The 24,024-nt window shown below is 39.1% G+C and overlaps 1 protein-coding gene across 1 annotated transcript in view; it reads right to left on the bottom strand.

The window, feature by feature from the left end:
* The window catches only part of HMCN1 (hemicentin 1), a 431,303-nt gene that overhangs the window by 312,675 nt on the left and 94,604 nt on the right, over positions 1 to 24,024 (bottom strand). The window contains exons 2-4 of the mRNA XM_066261348.1: positions 15,376 to 15,446; positions 1,104 to 1,262; positions 17 to 139 (exon numbers count right to left, since the gene is read on the bottom strand). Of these exons, the coding sequence (XP_066117445.1) occupies positions 17 to 139; positions 1,104 to 1,262; positions 15,376 to 15,446 (353 nt within the window). The remainder of the gene's footprint in view (positions 1 to 16; positions 140 to 1,103; positions 1,263 to 15,375; positions 15,447 to 24,024) is intronic.

Below are 24,024 nucleotides of genomic sequence, written 5' to 3'. Positions count from 1 at the left end.
ACTCTACAGCACTCACCTCATTCACTTGCTTTTTGTCCAGGTGGAACACTTGACCAGAACTTGTAGAGGCGATTTCTTCATAGACTTTATATCCAATATGGCTCCTGTCATCACAATCTCCGGTGAGCACAAATACCACCTTTGATTTTTTTTAAGAAGAAGACAGTTAAAGGGTTTTCAGAAATCAATATATATTTAGTGAGTACCTATTGTGTGTCAACATACTACTAGGCAAGTGGAATATATATAATATATATTTTCATATTCTTCCTTATAGTATGTCCATATACATATGTGTGTGTGAATACCTTGTAAAAGGTTTTGAAGTTCTTCTTACTAAACAGATGAAGCTTATTCTGTCATCTTTGAATAAAAAATTGGCCATGTGACTTGCTTTGGCCAGTACCATTAGGCAAAAGGGACATTCTATCAGTTTTGAGCCTACACTCAAGAAGCCTTGGGTATTTCCATTTGCTCTCTGGTGCTTCTGCCTTGTTCATGAGAAGCACATACCTTTATCAGCTTACTTACTGGTCTTAGATAAGAGGCTGAGAAGCCTGGGAGACAGAGCCAAGTCACCTTAGAGATGGGCCTACAGAAACAAACTCAAACTATCTCCAGACATATAAGTGAGCAAGCCTCGCCAAGCCCAACTGAGCCCTGATGACGTGTGAGAAATAAATACTTGTTGTTTCAAGCTATTGAGAGTTAGAAATGCTTATTAAGCAGCAATAGCCAAATGGTATAATGAGTAACTCTAGCTCCGACAAGATTCCACATAGAAGATAATATTTTAAATATAGATTTTTTTTGCTAGGTTTATCCTTTTTGTGAGTTATAAGCACCTTAAATTAACCCTCAGATGATTTCTTCTCTGTATAAAAACAACAGAGCATTCAATATACTATGTACAAATGTCCCATATCTGCGCATATGTTTAAATTAAATGACACATACATATTGGACTATACATATATGGATGAATAGCTGTAATTATGGACATTGGTCAAATATAGTATAGTCAAAGAGGAGAGGCAAGCTCTCACCTGCTGTTTTCCCTACAGCCGTATTCAGATGGAACGCTCAGGGGCCTTCCTACTCACCTGTGACTGCTTCTGTTGGATAAGCTGCAGCACCTCGTGAGTGAGCCGGTAGTCCTTGGACCGTGCGTCCGTGAAAACGTAGATGAAAGAACCAGGAAGAGAAATTTCCAAGGCAATTTTTATAGCTCCAATACTCATTTCTGGACAGTCTCCACCACCCTGTTGAGACGCAGAGAGAGGGGGAAAAATGCAATTGTTTCAGAAGCAGAAAAGAAAGGGGTGTTTGAGTTATGACAGGTGGCTCTCAGAGATCGAGAACTGAGCCACTCCTCCAATTTTCTGTCGGTTTGCCACTGGAGTAACCACTTTGATTACAAGAAAATGCAAAAAGGTATAAAGTGATGTGAAGATAAAAAAAAAAGCTTTACTGTGAATAAATTATAAATTCATCCAAAATATACAAATTACTGGAAACTATTATATATTTTTATTTTTTGTTGAATTTATTGGAGCAACACTGGTTAATACAATTACATGCTTAAATGTACAATTCTATGATACATCATCTATATACTACATTATGCGTTTACCACCCAAAGTCAAATATTTGACCTCTTCGACCCCTTATTATTTCCCTCCGCCCTCCCCCTCTGGTAGCCTCCATAATGTTATCTGTGTCTATGAGTTTTTGTTTGTTTGTCTTGTTTGTTCATTTGTTGCTTTCAGTTTTGCATTCATTTGTGTTGCTTAATTTTTTTCCTGCTGTGGAAATCAGTGTATTTTTACATCCTGAATTTCACATTTGCAGACACAGATTATATTGTAATCATACTGAATATATAGTGATTATAAGTTGTTCTCAGAAATAAAACTCTTCTCTTCCCCAAAGCATACAGTATCTTTAAATAATTACCTTCCTCCTTATAGTAGTTAGTGGTTATCTAAGAATTAAAAAGACATGGAAACAACCAAAGTGTCCCTTGAGAGAATACTGGATAAAGAAGATGTGGTATGTATATACAATGGAATATATTCAGCCATAAGGAAAGATGAAATATTGCCATTTCCAACAACATGGACGGACCTTGAGGATATCACGCTATGTGAAATAAGTCTGTCAGAAAAAGCTAAGAACTATACAATTTCACTCATATGTGGGATATAAAACTGAGACTCATAAACAAAAGTGAACTGGTTACCAGAGGGAAGGGGGAGGGGAAAGGGTAGTAAAGGAGGCCAAATATGCGATGATGGAAAATGGTTTGACTTTAGGTGATGGGCACACAACGCTAGGAATAGTTCACGTGCCATGAGATGTACACTTGAAACTTATGTGTTCCTGTGGACCAACGTCACCTCATTACATTTAATTCCAGAAAAATCAATAATAAAAATTTTAAATAAAAATAAAATCATAAGTAACCTGTGCTTTCTAATACAGTAGCCACTAACGAGCCTCATTTGCCAATTGAGCACTTGATATATGGCTAGAGAAATGAAACATTTTATTTTATTTTATTTTAATTAAATAAAATTTAAATTTAAAAAAACTTAAGAAGTACTAGTTTTCTGTACTGATGATATTGAGATTATAATATTTTGGATATGTAGGGTTAAATAGAGTGTTAAAATTAATTTCAACTGTTTTTTTTTTAAATATCACATATGTGGCTCACATTATATTTTTGTTGGACACCATGACTTTAGAATGATACATTTGGTTCAGCTATGTAGGCTTCCTTTTCTAGACTGTTATTTGTAAGGTTGTTGCTTTGATCTGAAAGTCTTCCATGAACTTTGTTTCCTGGCAAAAGTTATTACAAACAAAATTCATGTTGCTTTAATTTACTAAGGGTCAGGAATTTAGCTTCAATCTACTCCAAAAACTATAAATTATTCATTTTGTTTAAAAATATATACACAAAGTTTATAAACAAAGTTCACATTTGTCTATAAATTATAAATTTAGCTTGTCAGAGACACTGTACAAGCAGAGGGGGAAAGACCCACAGACTTCTAGATGCTCCCAGAACATCGTTCATTCTCCCATTGTAGCATCTGCTGCATTGTATTATAATTTATATGTTTCCTCCCACAAGATCTTTGTTCCTTGAGGAAACTCAGTAAACGTTCCATTTGTTTGATGAATGAATGGATGAATGAATGAACAGGGAGTAAATGAGTCAATGAGATTGTGCAAAGCAATCTTGACACAATCTAGGCATACTTGCTGCATTCAGACTGAATGTAACTCAAGCTTAGCCGGTCTCATTTCAAGTAATGTAATTCCAGAGGTAAATCCCCTATAAGTACAAGCTCCAAAAGTTGCTCTTTAGCCAGGCACTATATATGTAGTAGTATATAAAATAACTCCCCCATTTCCCAGTTATCTTTATCTATCTCCCCTCTCTTTCTTCTCCCTCACATCTACTCTCTCTCTCAACATGGCATTATGTAAATGTTCCCCCAAACCACATAAATCTGCAAACATACATGAAAAAGGAAGATGAGAAGGAGGTGACACTTATAATGCACGAATTGCATAATTCCCTAAAAGTATATAAGGGCCTGACTTTGTTAACTTTGTGTTTTTATTTGAACTCTGAAATGGAACTACTTTATATCAGTAGGCACATTCTTGCTCAGTATTTTGATATTCATTTTATCTTTATAATTGTACTGATGGCTACAATTTATTAAGTCACCAATGACACTTCAAATAGAAAAAAAACAGAAGCATGTGACCTTTCACAGTAATTGTTGCTCCTAGAATTACAGAGGAAAAAAAATTGTAAAAGAACTCAGAATCACAGTTGAAATTATGTTCAAAAAATAAATTCCTGAAAAGCAAGATTAAATAATAATGGAAAAATCCTATCAATCAAGATAGGAATAAAACACAGATTAGCATGCTGTCTTTTCTAAATACAAGACAGTGTGGGAGTAGCAATGAGATAAATGAAACCTTTAAACTCTGAGAGGAATTAGAGAAAAATGAGGTCCTTGTCCAAAACCTAATGGGAAAATGTTAATCAAACTAGGAATGAGAGAACCAGGAAGGTTAATCTGAGAGCAGGCCCTTGCCTCTTTGCCTTATTATCTCTCTTCTTGTTAACCCAATTCAGTTCTTCTGTTCTCATCATCAGTTTTCATTGAAACAGTGTCTTCCCAGTTGTTTTCCAGGTGTGTCTTACTCTAAGCAAAAACTGAAACTCATTTGGTCGGCTCATGCTTCAGGTCAAAAGAATTCTTTTTACCATTACAATACTTGCCCTTCTTTTAACTGGGTAAGAATAGGACAACTTCCTGAGTACAGACTAGTTTCAAAGCCAGACTGTATTCCTTTTACATGGAATACCTATTGCTTGAAATGTATTATTTGTGTAATTTGCCCTATACCTATAAAATCCAGGAATGAAACTCAGTTGCAAGCCAAGCTAAGAGTTTTCAGCCCTCAGTCCTCATTCTTAATGTACAGCTGTGCGGTTCTATGACCAAGAAGATATGTGAAAACCACTAAATTACAGTGAATCTAATTTAAAGTTGGGTCCAAGCAAGTATAACATAAATCAGAACAACTGTAGAGCTCTACAATCGGTGACATGGGCTGGGCTTCATCATGTGTGGAAAATATGGCAGGGATGCACTGAGGGACATAAGAGCCCAAATGTCAAATCTCCATAATAAAAATAGAAGATGTTATACCCAGAAGCTGGAGTCTTTTACTAATTTGAAGAAGGTTTGCCTGACCAGGCGGTGGCGCAGTGGATAGAGCGTCGGACTGGGATGCTGAAGACCCAGGCTCGAGACCCCAAGGTCGCCAGCTTGAGCGAGGGCTCATCTGGTTTGAGCAAAAAGCTCACCAGCTTTAGCCCAACGTTGCTGGCTCAAGCAAGGGGTTACTTGGTCTGCTGAAGGCCCACGGTCAAGGCACATAAAAAAATAAAAAATAAATTTAAAAAAAATCGGAAGAAGGTGAAGTCCAAATCAAAGAACTGCAGACCTTGAGTCCACACATATTAAAGGTCAACAGTTACAACCATATCCAGACTTCCTGGTTAGTACCTGTCTTCAACAATAATTCTCCAATATGTTGGACTTTTTTCATGTTGGGACTTAAGAGGAGATGCAGTTCACTTCAATTCAAATAACCACAAAGATATACTATGTTCCAGGCATTCAATATCTTGAAAAACATATCAGAAAGTGAGGTACCTTCATACTTGAAAACATTTCAAAAGCTTCATAATTTACATGAATTATAATGAAACATAATCCTTTGAAGAGGAAAATTACATGGAAGCAACCAGGTACAACAAAAACCCTGAAAACAATTGTCTAAAGATCAGAAGACATGTGTAAGTATGCAGAGTTAACTTCGAGCAAAAATGGTATCTTGGTATTATTCCATTACCCCCTCAGAAATTCTCCCCTTCTCTATTCTTAGAGAATTTTTTCCTCTCTCCTTCAAGGATTCTGTACCTTTATATTGTGATTTTCTCTTTTCCCATCAAATTAAAACACTGCTCTGGTCCCTGGTTGGCACTGATTCCTGGTCTCTCCTAAAGATGGCTGCCCTGTTGGCTTAGGGACAATGAGCCCGGAGAGGACTGGGCTGGGTCTAAGGAGGCTCTCACCAAGTGGAGTCAATCACCAATTTGGCATTCATCCTGCTTGGACTATCTCTGGACAGGTTTTCCTTCCCCCCATCTTCCCTCTGCTATGACCTTTATCTCTTCTCTGTATTCCTAAACCTGAACACCAAAATCTCTCCCTTCCTTACTGCTCCAACACTCATATACGAGTTTACTGGCTTTCCGGTACATTTGTTATTGGGTAGTTGAAGGAGATTGTCATGTTGTGATTCTTTTTACTTAATAAAGATATATTTATACTGTTAAGGTTATTTTAGGTATTGACCTAAAAGTATCAATACCATGCATTTTTACTAATAAAATCATTATAATTTATGAATATTATTATAGGTAGGTTTGAAATAGAAAAATCCTATGGGATTCTTTTTACAGCTAGTTGTCACTTAACCAAGTTGTTTAACTAAGATCTAGATCACTTCACAGGGGGAAACTACATATATTCAGACAGAGTAGATAAGTAAGGATTTTTAAACGTCGACATGAATATTGAAAGATGGAGGCCTGGTTTACGGTTTATCGAGGAAACCTGAGGGATTTAGCTGGACCACACCATAGTGTGCTATGCCTCCCAAAGAAGCCCGTGTCCACTCTGAACACCCAGACATCGCTCCAAAGGAGCCCGCCGGCTACCAGCTAACGAAGGTCAGTGCCATCAAATCTCTCACTGCTGTCAGTTCATGCCTGAGTATCAATAGTTTTCTGGAAGGAATTCATACAAATAGTACTCAAAGTTATAATACCAATTCCAAGATTTCACAATTGTTCTTGAGGCTTTTTCAGAGCCTAAGAATAAAAAAGGTATCTTCTTGAGAAGTATTTCTGATCAAGGTGGACTGAAGAGAAACTCTTTAAATCTCCTTTACATCCATTTAGTTGAAATGAGGGTTATCATTTTCTCTAGAGGTCCTGGCTTTAGATTAAGAAACATGCTCCCAGGGAAAACATTTTGACTTCTAGCCTACCATCACCTAAAAATGGACACAATCAGATTTTATACTCATCGTGAGGAATGGAGCCATCCCTCAGTTGGTTAAGTAGCATGTATGGGGTAAATGCAGATATCATAGGTCAGTGGATTCCTCTTCTTAAACGTTATTTTGTCACACGTAACTGTAATATTTACTCTGAAATGACTCATGTATTTACCCTTAAGAACGTTCCCATACACACACCCTTTGAAGAGAAAATCAAAAAATTCCCCATCAAAATCCACACCCACCCCATTCTGTCTGTATATTCTACTTTGAAAAGCCATCCAGCAGTCATAAAAGACTCTTCTAGTCTTTGTCCTTTGAAGTACATACAAAAGATTATTAAGAAATTATCAAGCTATTTGCTTCTGGATTGAGTACCGGGATGGATGGCCAGGAAAGAACCAAGAAGTCCCTCCTTGCCCACCGCTCCCTGATCTCAGTGCCCAACCGTCACTCCCTGGAGACGCAGGATCGTTTGGCCCTCAAAGAAGTCATCATTCTAGCAGAAAACTTTAGCAACAAACTAAAGCTTTACTTCTAACAATAAAAGTAATCAAAACACCACCTCTACCTACACAAGTATGGCATACGCACTATACCTTTCAACTCTTAAAATGCACTTTATTCTTGTGTCTCTCCAATGTGTTTGTGTGGTCTCACTTAAATAAGCTTACACACTAAAGCAGCGAGAACACGTGCTGAGCAAAGGGAGAAGTTTTGTTGTTGTTGTTGTTTAAAATCAACTTTGTCATTTGCTACTCATAGCTTTTGGTGAGTCATTACTCAAAGTGATTGGAGGTAGAAGTAGAAGTCAAAATCGTTAAGGAATAAATTCAATTCATGGAGGATGAGACCAGCCCTAGACCTACATCTGTCTTTGGTCCTGTACTTCCGTACTTTGAAGTAAAATACAAAGAGACATTATATAAACAGACCTTAATTGGAGGAGGTTAATGAGGCTACTTAAATCATATTTAGAGGGAAAGCAGGATAGTGATTAAAGGACAGGGCGAGGCATTAAAGACCTTCGGTCTGAAACCAGTCTTGCCACATGACAGTTTGGTGCCCTGAGTAAGAAATGCGACCTAATGTCTCAAAACCTGAGAATCCACGTGTGTAAAAAAGTAATATTGATATTTGTGTAGGTTTGAATTGAGAGTTCGTCTTACATTTGCAAAATCTTTCACAAGCTCATGTTCCCTCACTGTTGCTCTTTTAAGGTTTAATTATTTGGTAACTATTTCCCTTAAAAGAACTTGGGAGTACTAGAGGTCAGAGTATAACTAGTAGGAATAACAGTTAACATTTATCAAGCCCTTACTTTGGGACAGACACTGGTTCTACTGCTCTGGAAGCTGGCTGTGGTCTTCCGTATTCCCCTGTGACAGTTAATTCTAACACCTAACGTTCTTATATTACAGCAAACACTTTCCCTTAACCTCAGCCTGCTGTAGTGTGTTTACTTATTCCTTTGCTTCTGTTAAAGAGAGTCAATAACTGGACCTTACCCATATCTTCTTCATAACTCTCTCTGTTTGCTATGTGACGGTGCCGCTCTACATATTTTTACTCTTATTCCTGCCTTTTTAAGGTCAGTTTTATTCAAATACGTCACACACAAAAAATTAAGTTACATGAAAAGTTTTCCTGTTTCGGGGATCAATTACCTATATGAAATAACTGTAATCCCATTTTTCTTGAAATACTTTCTTTTACACTTCAAATGTGTGACTAACATGCTCTTTGTTCTTTAAAACATTTGAATAAAAGGCTGGAAAGCATATCACTGCCAACACCATTTTCTAAAGATCAACAAGCTTTACAATTTCTTCTGAAGAATGTGGCCCAGAGGCAGGACATCACACTGCATATTTACAAGGACATTAATTCCCCGAGCTCCTGCTGATCTGAATACAATTTGCTGTCATTTTTCTTCCCTCTTCTCCCCAGAGAGAAGAAAGCTCAGTTGCTTTTCAAGTTACTTATCTGTATTCTAGAAGAAAGAGGTTAAAGCCAAAGATATTAATGCTATGAATGTAATGATTTAAATTCAGTGATTTTTTTTTTTCTGAATGTTTCTTGGAAATTTTTTAATGGCTTTTCCTGGATTCCTTATCTCTGTAAGAAAATTACTTGAGACTAGCGAGATATAAATGAGCGTTTATTTAAGTTTACTTCAAACTGGATTTATTTTTCTGGTTTTCAAAACTATATTTTTAAAGGTTCACTTTCTTAAAAAATCCAAGTTAGTTTGAATAAGAAAGCAATCCTTTTTGCTCCCGATGTCAGTGATTTAGGGGGTGTTGTTAAACATGATTGAAAAGGAACTGAAAAAGGGTCTGTAAATTACACACAAACTTTAGTATCGCATACTAACAGTTTATGAAATTTGTAATATTGATATTCAGTTTCTCAGACTGATTGGTGAATAGAAAATATTCTCTAAGCAAATACTGAAGAGAAAAAAAAATAGTCTTTAGAGCAGGTGTTAAGTGATGATGTAACCTAGAGTCCTTTCATATTTGACCCCTTCTTAATGAAATTTTTTGCCATTGATTTATTTTTTTACCATTTGAATTTTTTTTACAAATTGACTTTATTGGGGTAACATTGGTTAATAAACCAATGTAGGTTTCACGTCATTTTATAATACATCATCTGTACACTGCATTGTGCGTTCATGACCCCAAGTCAAGTCTCCTTCCATCACCATCTGTCCTCCCTTCTTCTTCTTTTACCTTCCCACAGAATAATTCACTAGAAACTTTAAAGGTAAAAACACTTGGAATCCTCAAGCCGATAACAATGCCCAATGTTGAATGAAGATAAAAAGTAAATACTGATGTCTATGTCTTCCCTGGCTGGTTGTTCAATTAAGCATTCTCTTGGTACCCAAGAAAATGCAAAATGAATCCATAAGAGGCAGCCTGTCCAGAGGAAACCTCTGGAGAACTGGACACCAGCTTTCATTCCAGGGGAAAAGAAAGGAAGATTATTTTCTTGCAGAGTTGTTAGATGACCCTGTAGAGTGGATCGGGTTCAATTTCAGAAGGGGCTTGCACTGGGGAGGGAATCAATGGAGTATGAGACAGGAATCAGGGTCCTCTCGGGAGACAAATGGAACAGGGAGGATCAGGGCAATCCCTGAAAATCCTTCGGAACAAAAGAAAGAGAGAGGCAGGAAATCAGGGAGTGCCGGTGCCAGGTTTCATTGAGGATATAGGTATTTTCTTTCTGGCCGGAATGTAGCTCAGCTGTACTCTTCCAGAGGAAAAGAAATGAATACAGTAAATCCCTTCCTAATATTCTATCAGCTAGTAATCTCCATACTTGGCCCTTCCGAATCTCTCTGTAATAAAAACTGATGATTTGTTTTTTAAAGTATCTTTTGGACCATCAAGTAAAGTCACTTTCATATGGTATTCATTTATTCAACAGCTATGTAAGTCCACTCTGCTGCAGATGTATCCATCTCACAGGTGGACCAGATGCCCAATAACAGCTACAAGGCCAATACCTCAGAAGTTCATGGTAGAAACAGGGAACCTAAAAATATATACAACCAAAGCAACACGGTTTCTGATTCCCACAATTCATGTACAGGATAGAAATTTTTATGTATAGATTTTTTCAGAGAATCTGAACATCCAAAGTAGCAAGAATTTGGTACTCAGTAAAGGAACAGAAAAGTCAACTGTAATTAAGTTTCAACATAATGACTGATGGCTAACCGGGAGGTGGTACAGTGGATACAGCATTGATCTAGGATGCTGAAGACCCAGGTTCGAAACCCTGAGGTCGCCGGCTTGAGCATGGGCTCAATCAGCTTCAGTGCGGGATCATCAGCTTGAACGTGGGGTCGCTAGCTTGAGCTTTGAATCATAGACATGACCCCATGGTCAGTGGCTTCAGCCCAGTGGTCACTGGCTTAAGTCCAAGGTCACTGGCTTGAGCAAGAGGTCACAGGCTTGGCTGAAGTTTCCCAGTCAAGGTACATATGAGAAAGTAATCAATGAACAACTAAGGTGCTGCAAGGAAAAATTGATGTTTCTCATCTCTCTCCCTTCCTGTCTGTCTGTCCTTATCTGTCTGTCTGTCTGTCCCTGTCTGTCTCTCTCTCTTCCTCTTACTTAAAAAAAGAGAAGATAATGATTGAAAAAGAATAACATGGTGTAAAAGAACGGAAATGGAAGTAGATTAGTGAAGATAATTATCAGAATGAATTTAATAAAATAGAAAAATAGCCAAAGGATAATTATATAAAATCTATTTAGATACTTATGAAATATAATTCAATTTAGCATATAATTTAAAAATGGAGACATGTGCAACACAAGAATCAGGACTGGATACTAATTTGGAATTCCAAACTTGTGGTTTTCACCATATGCCCCAATTATGTTCATACCACACACAGTTCTTAAATCGTTCACCCAACGGTGAAACCAAAGTATGAAACTTCAAAGTCTAATTTGGACTCTGTATGTGTACATAGTGATATATTCATTCATTTATTCCTTAATTCATCAAAAAGTGATCATGTTCTATATGCCAGCCACTTCACTAGGGTATTCAATAACAAGCTAAATCAGACATTGTCTTTCGATGTGAAAGTCTAACTACTTTGTGAGGCAAAAAAGAAATGACCAAGCCCGGAGGTTAGGGCAGGATTCTTTGAGGAAGTGATATTCAAGATGAGACTTCAAATAAAGAATTTTAAACTTGGTTAAGAGAGCACAGATTGAGCACAGGAGGAAGAACCAGAACTTCCTAGGTAAGAACAGCATGTGCAAAAACTCTATGTAGAGATGGATGAGAACACAGATCTGGGGAGACTCCGTGCCAGGCCCAAGGCAGAGCACAGATCCCCAAGGGAGAGTGGCACTACATAGGGCTGAAAGGTATTTAGGTCTCCCGTTACTGAGAACCCTGGGAAGACTTTGATGAGGTGATGGTAAGAGATGAATGGCCAAGGTATTAGGGAAAAAATGTTCAGAGATGTGTTTTGAGAAAATCTTATCTGCAAAGTATAGAACAGCCTAAAAGATAAAAGCAAGGTAAATGCAGGAAAATCACTTAGAAACTGTTTTGTATTAGTTTAAAGATAGAGCAATAGAAACTAGGATTGCACCAACAGAAATAGGGAGAAGTCAAATGATATAAAAACATATGAAAAAGTTAAAAACGAAGACTTTGTAGGGAAAAGGAGGGATGTATTTAAAATGACTCAAACTTCTAGTAGTATAACCAGAATACTGAAGCCATTATTCACAAAGATAACAAACAGAAGACAAGGAGCAGGGACTTGGGGCCAAGTCTGGGGCAGTGGGAAGGGAACATTTGTGAGTTTCACTTTAAAAGGCCACTGTGACATTCAAGAGACTGACCTAAGGCTCTGCTTCTCAGAGCAGAGGTCTAAGCCAGACACATATTTATGTGAATATGAATGACTTTGCCTAAAGAGAAGACACAAAATGAGAGAGAAAATATGGCCAGTTCCAAAACCTTCAGGGACCTCAACATTCAATGACCAAATGGAGGGAAACCAACTGTCTAGGATGCTGAGAAAAAATGGGAAGAAAAATGAGAGTGTAGTTAAGGAAGAGAAGATCTCCAGAAGAAGGGAGAGGGGTTAAGATCAAGTAAAGAACGAGGGGATGGCCTGACCTGTGGTGGTGCAGTGGATAGAGCGTTGACCTGGAATGCTGAGGTTGCCAGTTCAAAACCCTGGGCTTGCCTGGTCAAGGCACATACGGGAAGCAACTATGAGTTGATGCTTCCCGCTTCTAACCCCTCCCCCCGCAATCTAAAAATCAATAAAAATAATAAATAAAAAGGAATGAGAGGATGGGTGGGTACCGAGTATAGGTGGATTGAATGCTGGATATGAGGAAGCAGAGGGCTTCCATTGGAATGTGCCCATCTGTGAAACAGTAAGTGAGCTCACTTGTTCACTGTAGGCTCATTTGCTGAAATCGCCATTAATAAAAGCTAATGGGATGGAGGTTTAAGAAAAGTAGATATTTGTAGTTGTCACTGGGAGGCATGAGAGATTTGACCAGAGAAACATAGAAGGATTATGGGAGTATTAAGAGTCCAGTGGAGGTAGGTGGTTATGTATTTATAGTGGATTTAACCTGCCACATTGTGAGACTTCGACAGCACTTGACTACCAGTGGACAGATGTGAATAATGCATATCACTGGGGTCAATTGGGAATAGGGGTTTTGCCTTTTGTTCTTTTATTTTTTACAATTTATTTATTTTTTACATTTTATTTATTCATTTTTTTAGAGAGAGGAGACACAGAAAGAGGAAAGAGATAGAAAGAACAGAGGGAGGAGCAGGAAGCATCAACTCCCATATGTGCCTTGACCAGGCAAGCCTGGGGTTTCGAACTGGCAACCTCAGCATTCTAGGTCGACGCTTTTACCCACTGCGCCACCACAGGTCAGGCAGAACACTTATACTTTTAATGGATTTTGCCTTTTGAATCAAAAGCAATGGCCAAGAAAGAAAAGGAGTGTCTTTGAAATAACAGAACGCTGAACTAGACTGAGGAAAAGTAAAAAAAAAAAAGAGAGAGAGAGAGATCTGATGGCCTGGGAGACAGGAGAAGGCCCAGTGGACTGGAGTACCCGATGAGGGTGAAGAGGCTGTTGTAGTGCAAGGAACTACACCAACAAGCTTGGTGGACAGGGGGTTGTTGTTGGAGATTAACCCTTTGAGTAGTACAAATGTTCATGTACGTCCTCGTGCCTCCTGACCATCCAGAGTACGATCGTACAAAAATGTTTTATTTTAAAAATGTCTAAGGCAACATTAAAAAAGGCAAATGTATGTTCTTCTTGTTTCCATAAATTGGTTATCAAACAAATATGATTTTAACTTAATAAAAGTAGAACTGGAACTAATTTCATTTTTTGAAAAAAACTCACTCCCGGGGCTCAGTGAGCATGAAAACAACTCACTACTCAAAGAGTTAAGATGCTTGGTTTAGCCCTGGCCGGTTGGCTCAGCGGTAGAGCGTCGGCCTAGCGTGCGGAGGACTCGGGTTCGATTCCTGGCCAGGGCACACAGGAGAAGCGCCCATTTGCTTCTCCACCCCTCCGCTGCGCCTTCCTCTCTGTCTCTCTCTTCCCCTCCCGCAGCCAAGGCTCCATTGGAGCAAAGATGGCCCAGGTGCTGGGGATGGCTCTGTGGCCTCTGCCTCAGGCGCTAGAGTGGCTCTGGTCGCAACATGGCGACGCCCAGGATGGGCAGAGCATCGCCCCTAGGTGGGCAGAGCATCGCCCCATGGTGGGCGTGCCGGGTGGATCCCGGTCGGGCGCATGCGGGAGTCTGTCTGACTGTCTCTCCCTGTTTCCAGCTTCAGAAAAAAAAAAAAAAAGATGCTTGGTTTAGTGATTTGAGAGACAGAGTGGATTGGGGTGATGATAAGGCCCAGAGGAAGTGTGGGAACAGAAGACTGAGACGTAGTAAAGGAAAGATCGTTGACGACGACTAGCAGGTTAAGGAATTGAGGAGAGAAGGTTCTGACAGGTCACTGCCAGTAGAACTGAAGTCCCCCAGAAGGAATGATGGCACCTTGAGGGGCAAAGGCAGCCAACAATCCAGGTACCAACACCTTACGAAGGATGGGGAGTGGCCACAGTCTGTAGATGCCCGTGGCAGAGACCCTCATGGAACAGAGTATATTGAAAGAGCCTCAGGAAAGCAAATTTTTTTTTTTAATGAATGAATTTAGGGATAATGTTCTCAAAGCTGCACCACCGAGAAGGTGCATATCAATCTTAGCTCCAACTCCTGTTTTCGGAATAACATTTCAACCAACGGTATTATTCTCTAATAACCCAATTATACTTACAGTCAAAAATTTTATGTAGTTGACTTATAGCACAGAATATCAAAATTACCATTACTATTTTAGAGGAAGAATGAACTGTTCCTTATTATTCTCAGTGAAGGAAGTCATCAAGAGCTGGGGTCAGTAAACTTCTGTAAAGGGTCATATATGAATATCTCAGACTATGTGGGCCAAACATTCTGTCACAACTACTCAGCTCAGCCACTGCTGCATGAAAGCCATGACTGACAGTGCACAGATGAATGGGCATACCCAGCCTGCCCCTCTCCACTAGCCACTGTTCAATTCATCCAGGACTGCAGTGAGAAAAAGAAGTGGTACTGGAGCCCTGGCCGGTTGGCTCAGCGGTAGAGCATCGGCCTGGCGTGCGGGGGACCCGGGTTCAATTCCCAGCCAGGGCACATAGGAGAAGTGCCCATTTGCTTCTCCACCCCTCCCCCTCCTTCCTCTCTGTCTCTCTCTTCCCCTCCCGTAGCCAAGGCTCCATTGGAGCAAAGATGGCTGGGGATGGCTCCTTGGCCTCTGCCCCAGGCGCTAGAGTAGCTCTGGCCACGGCAGAGCAACGCCCCAGAGGGGCAGAGCATCGCCCCCTGGTGGGCAGTGCGTTGCCCCTGGTGGGCGTGCCCGGTGGATCCCGGTCGGGCGCATGCGGGAGTCTGTCTGACTGTCTCTCCCCGTTTCCAACTTCAGAAAATTACAAAAAAAAAAAAAAAAAAGTGGTACTGGAATTGAACCATCAATAATAACTTATTTCAAATATAAAAATATGAAAAATCAGCTCAGGTCATGATTTTCCTTTCCCCCAGAAAGAAATGAAATGGAAAGCAAGCACTCACCTGAACATACAGTTCTCTCAGTTCATACTGAAATTTCTTGGGATCTGTGGTAATTGTCACTGGCCCAATCTCTGTGAAGGTAGAAATGACATGGGTAAATAAATCATAATCAACAGCATAAAAGATGCATTATTTGCAAATATCTTTTCACTGTGCGGTAGATGGTTATTTATTACTACAAAGCAATCTGCAAAGCAACAGACTATTTCTTAATTTAAAGCTACCAAAGAATAATTTACAGTTTGCTGTAACTTATGCAGACCTAAAAGAGTGGGTTGTTAGCCTTACCAAATGCAAATGAATAGTCAAAAATGTCACAAGACAAAGAGTCAGGAGATCCCGGTTCTATGCCTTTTCACTCTCACCAGTCAGCAGATATTTACTGAACACCTACCTGGTTGTTGGACTCTAAATGGATCACTTATTCATCCTACGATTCTGTTTCCTCAACTATAAATTATAAATGTGCCTGAAGCTTTTCTGCAAGTCCAAATTCATTTAAAATAAAAAGATTTAACACGAAACAAAAAGAGAACAAGTGACCTTCCCTGCCTATCCCACAGGGTTTTTAAGAACTTGCAGAAGCAAAGCTAGGAGGACATTAAAAATTCAGGAAATGGTCCCTATCACTCTCTCCCCAGGGCTGCGGTTAATGTCCATGGCCACCACCATTCTCCTGAGCTGCCTTTGAGCACCGTGGTTATATTTGGGGTCACTGACACCCTCACAACTGTCCTGATGTATAGCACAAATCACTGCTTCAAATGGGAACAGGTGGTGGCCACAGCATTCGTGAAAACCAGGAGCAAAGTCAGGGGAAGGGAGAGAGCCCAGGTACCTGTTTGGGTTAAACTGGCAAATTTTTTTTTTGTAGGACATAGCCTGTTGGTTGTAAACATTTTAATCCACAAAGATCATTTTCTTAAAAAAAAATAGACAACTGGAAAGTGGCCATTACAGGTATTAACAACTTTCCCTGTTTAAATAATACTATGTATTAAAATTCATCTGAGTAGCATATTCACAAACATACCATCTTGAATCCCCAGGGTAGATAAAAAGTTTCCAATTATATCTAATGAAGATACAGGGTGCATCCTAGGCGACTCCAGCACAAAATTATAAAAATACTTAGCATTGAGTTTTTATAAGACCTTTCTAGCTTCAAAAGGACACTGCTAGCAAAGGATTTTGTGACTTCAAAGGGTAATAATTAATTAGCCAGGCCTTCCATAATGTGCTCAATGTGATACAAAAACAGACTGTAGGATTTCAGAAACAAAGGAGGTAAATTGGGAAAGCAGCACCATTTGTCCACCATAACCCGTGTCATTTTTCTTAAGACTTTCCATGAAAAAAAAAATGCCTCCGTCATCCCCACAGATTAGACACCCAGCAGCACGCAAAAGGAATGGCCGGGCAGCTGGAGGAACTGGAAATGCAAACTGCACACAGAGCAGAGCGGTCATTAGCCACGCACAAGCCGTGTTCCGAGTACACGGAGAATCGGCGAAGCCTACTCCCTCAAGACTAAACAAAGGCATACTTTGCAAAGGAATGCAAAACAGCAAAGGACGTGCCGGGCACTTACACTGACATAGAACTTGTCAGCAGGATTGTCAAGCCACGCTTCTATGTTCCGACACGGCATAATACTGAAACAATTCTAGAATTCAAAACTCAAACAGTAAAAAAGGAACACAAGAAAATGCTACAGAGAAGCAATGACAGAAGAATAAAAGGTGCATATGTGCAAGAACAATCGCTTTAATGATAATTTTTAAAAAGAGCCCTGGATAGATGCCTGTTCTTCAAGAGTAGAGACCAAGAAAAATAAGAGGTTAAAATAAGAGGACTGATTAGCCTTCGTGCGGTCTTCCAGAGACTCAAACATCCACCTGTGTTCAACAAAGAGAGGACATCTCTCATTAATAAACATTTTTGCAAACCACACTGGACAACTGAGATAAATCTTTTATCAGTTATGAGAAATGCTCAGGAGAGGTAGAGACTTGAGGAGCTGCCACATTCCTCCAGCTGTAAGCATCCTTTCCAGCTCTTTCGAATTGAATGATACGACCTCTTGGCAGAGACGGCCCTCCTCCCTTCAGGACTCGCTCTATCCCAGTCTTTCTCTTCTCTTAATAGAGCCCTGTGCCAGTCCTGTCATGAGCAATTTCCTCTTCTCTTCCTTTCTGCTCGTGTTGGTTTCATGCCCTGCCAAGCCTTTGATGACATTCAGCAGGTACAACTTTGTCCTCTCTTCCTGCCTGAACACGGTCCTCTGTTGCTTACAGAATTAAAGGAGAACTCTCCAAGACATTCCAGGCCCTCTCCTATTAATCCCATCTTCGAAATTCGTCAACACCCTTTACTTAGCACGAAGGGACCATGCTTCCTCACCGCCCTGTGGCCATCCCCACTGTCTTTCCTCTGCCCATACACCTCACGTCCTATAAAGCCCGACTTAGGTCCTAGCCCCGTGAACGTTTTGCCTTTTCTCCAATTTGCCTTAGTGTTGTTTTGATAACATCTGTATAATAAATACATGGGGAAAATGATGTGCGTAACATTTAGTATCTCCACTTCATTCAGTTAATTTTCCTTAGTTGTGTATATACATAAAAAATAATAATAATAAATCAACCACCAATTTCCAAATACATAGAATCATCAAGCTAGAAGAGACATTACAAGTCATTGCTTTAATGCCCTTTCCAAAAGACAAAAAATGTGAGGTCCAGAGGAGACAAGATTGAACACCTTCAGTGGTAAAGAAAGAGGTCAAGATGTCTGAAAACATGCCTCCACTTAGTTACCTGTGCAGCTCACTCACATTTCCTGTTTTCCGAGACCTCCGATCTATCAATGATCATATCACTCCTGACTCTCTCCTCCCTTCCTCTGGACCACGGGCAGGACGGGCCATGGTCCAGAGTGTCCTATTTACACACATCTGGAATTACTTCTTGCCGCGTGCCTGGATATTATCTTTAATAGACCAAAACACTATCCCTCTTGCCGAATAGATCTACGATTAAACACACAAAGAAACATCACTGGAAAATTCCTTCTAAAATCTATTTAACAAACATATATTGAGCAGCTAGTATATGTGGTTGTCACTTGTAACAAGGATGAACAAACAAGAACCCTGCTGTCAAAGTCCTGATGGTCTGGCGGAGAAGATAAAACTGTAAACATGTAATTACAGTACAGTGTAGCAAGTGCAGAAATATCAGTATGGAAGAGGTAATGTGGGAGCATTGTTTCATACAGAGAATGCCTTTGGGGAGCGGGGGAGGGGGGGAGAAGCAAGGGAGATTTCAAAAAGGAGATGAAAATCCAGGATTTGGAGTAAAAGAAAACAAATGAGTTATTTATAATGCTAATTTCTTTTTAAATTCTATATATCTAGTTTATTTATCAGGCAAGTCTATGTTCTATCAGATTACTACTACCTATAACTATCTATATTTCTTTTACAATTTTTTTACAATTCACAATACTTTGTAACAAGTACTTATTACAATTCACAATGCTTTGTAACACACAGTGACTCCCTCTGAGCCTTACCACCTCATGAAAAATGCCGAACAGATACCATTACATAAACAATTGAAGGTTAGGTGATAAACCAAAGCCACCCAGTCCCTTTGAGGACCAGTGCCTGTGATATGACGGCATCTGCCGACAGCGCGACCCTGTGATACTACGACTGCCATTGCTCTCCTGTCTCCCTCACATGGCTGTCAGAGGAGAGGAATGGTCTCAAAGTACTTACAGGAGATTCTTAGGTAATGTTTCAAGATGGAAAAGAGGGAGACAAGAAAAAAAAGAAGAAGGGTTAAACCAGATCCTTTATCTCATGACACCATCGAGCCTCCGTGCTACTCCTAACGACCGCAATACAGGACCAGTGTGACACTGATTAGTCAACTGAAAGTTTACAGTTCCTCTATTAACCATATTGTCTTGTTCTTTCCTTTAATCAAGTCATTGATGCAAATGATTGACAATTTTCCACACAGCTAATCTTTAAAACTAAAGGAAACATTAAGGTAACAGATATAGTTACAACCACGAGCAACGCACTGCTCTTCCGAAGACCAGTTTTTATTTTAAAAAAATAATAGTAACTGAAATTCTCAGGAAGCTTTTCCTCTTTCCATTAACTTTGTTATTTCCTAGGGATTTATCAGATGGCTTGGATTTATTTCCCGCGTCTCTGCCATTGTTCTCTTAATCAGAGTTGCTGGATTGTATTTGAGAAAAGAATGAAAAGAAATTCACAATGCAGTGTTTTCTTTCAAGGCTTCACTTGGCAAGATCAACATCCAGTGTCTCATTTCCTCTTTCCTTTCCACTAATGCACTTCTCCTTAGAGTTTTTCTCCACTCAAAGTGGTTCCTTGACAATATAAGGGATATTTATTGCTGCTTGTTGGGGTCTAAACACGGCCTGTGAATGCTTTGATAACAGTGTATATTTCTTGGCCTTATATGTATAGTTACACATAAATATGTGAAAGGTTAAAATGAGAACCCCTAAGCTGCATCATTATAGAGTAATCGACAGGGGTAAAACATAGAGGCATCCAAGAAATATATAAATCACAGGGCCTGCCATGATGGAAATTTAAATATAGTTGAAGTCCTTAAAAATTCCAAGCTATGAAAAGTTTAAAAATCTAACCCAGCATCTGAGAAAGGTCACGTGGTACAGAGGCAGAGGGGCAGCAGGTGTTCTTGAGATCCAGAGAAAACCGAGACCTCTGAAAAAGCATCAGGGAGCAGAGGAGGGGTGAGTTGGGATGGGAGGAAACACCAGGTTCACAGACAGTGACATTAGATCAAAACAATTCCAGACACTGAGACATGGCCTGCTCAGAATCCCTTCAATGAGCTAAACCTCAACAAGATCCACTTCCTGGAAATTCTACTCTCAGTCAATTAACACAAATCAATTACATTGTTTTCGATGCGTGAAGTTGCTAGTATAAATATACACATTCAAAGCATTCAAGTTATCTACTTGGGAATGTAAAAATCATAATTTTTGCTTTGGGTTGCTACAGAAAATCAGACTAAAAATCATATTGACTTCTACTGTTTTCAATTTAATCTATAGTATCCTCTTCCAGATTTCTCTGTCTTCCTTCAATTATGATGTTGCTGTCCAGCACCATTTTTAAACGATCTGCATCTGATCCACAAAAACAGGACTGTTTCCTGACTCTGAGCTGAACAGATGCCAAATATATTTCAGGACTCATTTAATTGAGTGCATTCCTGCTCACATTAGACAGGTAATTTTCAAGACCACTTAAAGGCTCCTAATGATTGTTTTGACGTGAAGTGATGAATTTGGTGTGCTTTATAAAACCCAGGTCAATGATGAATTCATGCATAGCATGTTAGCCAATATTGATTAAATAGCATTCTGCTCCACTATCCAAAGAGATCATTCATTTAGCAATGAGTTGGATGATAACCTTAAACATATGCACTTAACAAAATTACAGATAACATATGTATAATGAATGCAAGTCATTTCACTTGGACTGCTGAACGGGATACAGAAACATCATGAACATGAACTCAACAATGTTACACAGTTGTTTAGAACAGGAAGCAAAGAAGAAGGCCTGAATATGACAAAGGACTTTGAGGTACACTGAGTACAATGTTATTGCTCAGGCTGGACTTCGGCCAGGGCTGCAGCCCGCACTCGTGCAAAAACAGCCATGGGGTTTTTAGTGGCCAACGAAGTTCAGCCTCTCAGTTTTACCTGTAATCTTAAGTACAAAATGACATTTTAACATCAAACTATATCCATGCATTGATAAGGTATACTCAGAGACATAAGAAAACATAGTATTTTAAGTCATACTATTTAATAAATTTAACAATCTTTCCAATGTGATCGAGGTACCCTGAAATCTAATGAGAATAAAATTAATACTATGCACAAGAACATTTTTAAATTTAAATAATAATATTCTTATTGAAGTTGGTCTTTTAAATTTTAAGAAAACATGTTATAACTCATTTCAAAGTTTTAACTGTTCTCTTAAACAATTATTTAATGGTCTTTTACATAAGTCTAGACATCAGTGAGGGATAAAGAAAAGTTATGCAAGGACAGGTAAAATGGTGTCAAAAAAGAAAAAATATGTTTGTCTGTTCTTAGAAAAGAATCATTAATATTGTTGAAATTTCCACATTAGGAGAATAGATTTAACTTCAGCCCCGATTGTTTCCACAATCAAACAAGTGTATGCACTCCTCTGACCATGTTTTCAGGGGAAATATAATTCAGTGCCCCAAAACCATATTTACGAAGTGAACACTTTATTTAAAACAATATGGGAATCAGAGACATTGCTAAAAATATAATAGATGTTTTTGTGTGTCTGTACATATGTGATAATATCGTGTGTGGTTTTTCTCTATATACCTGCATTCATTCATTCAACAAGCAGGCAGGGACGTGGATGAGGGTGGGGAGGGCTGGGATGAGGAAGGCAGAGTGGTGGCCAAGGCTAGAGCCCAGCCCCAGCCCTCAGCAGGGCAAACCTTTCTGTAGCTCCCAACCCAGACCCCAAGCACACCCCAGCACTGAGGTTTAGAGATCCCTGGTGGTCACACATCTGCCAAGGGTGAAGGCAGGGGGCCACAAGAGGAGGAGATGTCTGGCTCAACCTCACCAGATTCTCCTCCAGGCAGAGCCAGTGCTTTGGGCCCGTGCCTGGAGGTAGGGATAAACCCGCAGCTCATGCGGCCAGCAGCCAAGCTCAGCTGCATCCCAATGTAGGGCCTCGGGGGCCACAGTGGGTGTGCACTGGGTCCTCAGGCATACTGGTGCCTATGGGCATCCCTTACAGGCACAATGCCCGGAGAATCTTGTCTTTCCTGCAACCCTTTGGCTTAAACTATCAGCATGAATTTTGCCAGCCATTTTTATTTTATACAATGGCAGTTCTGAACGCAAGTATCAGAACATTTAACACATACAGATTCACCCAAATTGCACAATTTATACTTCATGTATGATGCCAGTGGTGCCTCCTGCTGTCCAGAGAAGACACACACAGACCAGATTTAGGAAGGTTGAACATTTCACTTCTAATCCCAGCAACGGTATGAATGTTCCAGGATCAACATGACATTGAAATGAGTACTTACTGAAAAACATAACAGATTTTTAACAACAAAAAAATGGTTTTATAAGGAAAGCTAAATATCAAAATATGTGTATTCTGGCAAGTTAAGTTATGGATAAAATACATTAAAAATCAAAAATAATTTTTTGCTTGTGTGTGTTTTAGAATACTTACCAACAATATTCTTAAATTTATTTTGAACTGCACATGGGCAATGTATACCAATGAAAATGGACAAAACAAAAAAGGACATTATAAGCGCCAATAACTAGTCGGATAGTAGTGCTGGTACACAAATAAATATGTAATAACTAGAAAAGAATTAATAATCTATATATAAACTAGTATCTGAAGACAAGGTATATAAAAGAGGGTTATTTATTTTTAAAAATCTTTTTTCAATTTATATTTTACATTATGTAATCAAATTAGCTCCAAAAGGATTAAATGGTTTGCTATAACCATTACAATTATTTTAACTGACTCTAAATTAGAATACATATCAGCTATTTAGAAAAATAACACTCTCCTTTTAATCGTAATAGAAGCAATCACAAAGGAAAATACTAACAGGTATGAATATACAAAAATCAAATGAAGACCAGGATCCACCCAGCAACCCCTATCTGGGGCCAATGCTCTGTCCATCTGGGGCCTATGCTTGCAACTGAGCTTTTTTTAACACCTGAGGCAAAGGCTCCAGGGAGCCATCCTCAGTGCCTGAGGCCAAGGAGAAGAGAGGGATAGAGAGGAGGTGTAGGGGAGGGGAGAAGCAGATGGTTGCTTCTCCTGTGTTCCCTTACTAGGAATCGAGCTCATGACTCCCACATGCTGGGTTGATGCTCTGCCACTGAGCCAACTGGTCAGAGCCAATAACACAGTTTTTTTTTAAAGATTATCTCTCAAACCAGGATAATAATAAACCTAGAATATTTGTGATTGCTGGTAAGATAAGTGGTTACCACTTTTGTGAATTTACCATACTTATGTGTATTATAGGTGTGAGTCCTAAAATTATGTTGTGATAGGCATTTCCTTTTTGTTATAATTCACTGAAAATAAAGAGGCAATGCTATTACTAGTATGTCAATAAATAATGTCAAAATTGAGATATGATTAAAAACATATCATCCTCTACGGCAGCAATTAAACTATTGTTCCATGTAGAAACACAGGTAAATGTTTATCATACAACATTAAATAAAAAGGCAAACAGAATTGTATATCCATTTTGTTGTAACTAGCTACAAAGACAGAGAGGCATAAGAAAAAATTCTAAAAGGTCACACAGGATTTATAAATTGATATTTAGAATAGGTAGACTAGTTAGAGAACTTTTTTCTTATTTTAAATTATTGTACTTATACTTTAAGAAGGAAGGAGTTTCACTTGATCACATACAATCTTGAATTTGCACTTATGAGTTTTTGCTGTGTATGGCTCTTAATTGGTTTACAGTGGCCACTAGGAGAAGGCACAGAAAT

This window comes from Saccopteryx bilineata, chromosome 2 (assembly GCF_036850765.1).
Source record: "Saccopteryx bilineata isolate mSacBil1 chromosome 2, mSacBil1_pri_phased_curated, whole genome shotgun sequence".
NCBI classification, from domain to species: Eukaryota; Metazoa; Chordata; class Mammalia; order Chiroptera; family Emballonuridae; genus Saccopteryx; species Saccopteryx bilineata.
Note: the sequence above shows the minus strand (reverse complement) of the source record. Positions and strands in the feature narration are given on the sequence as shown.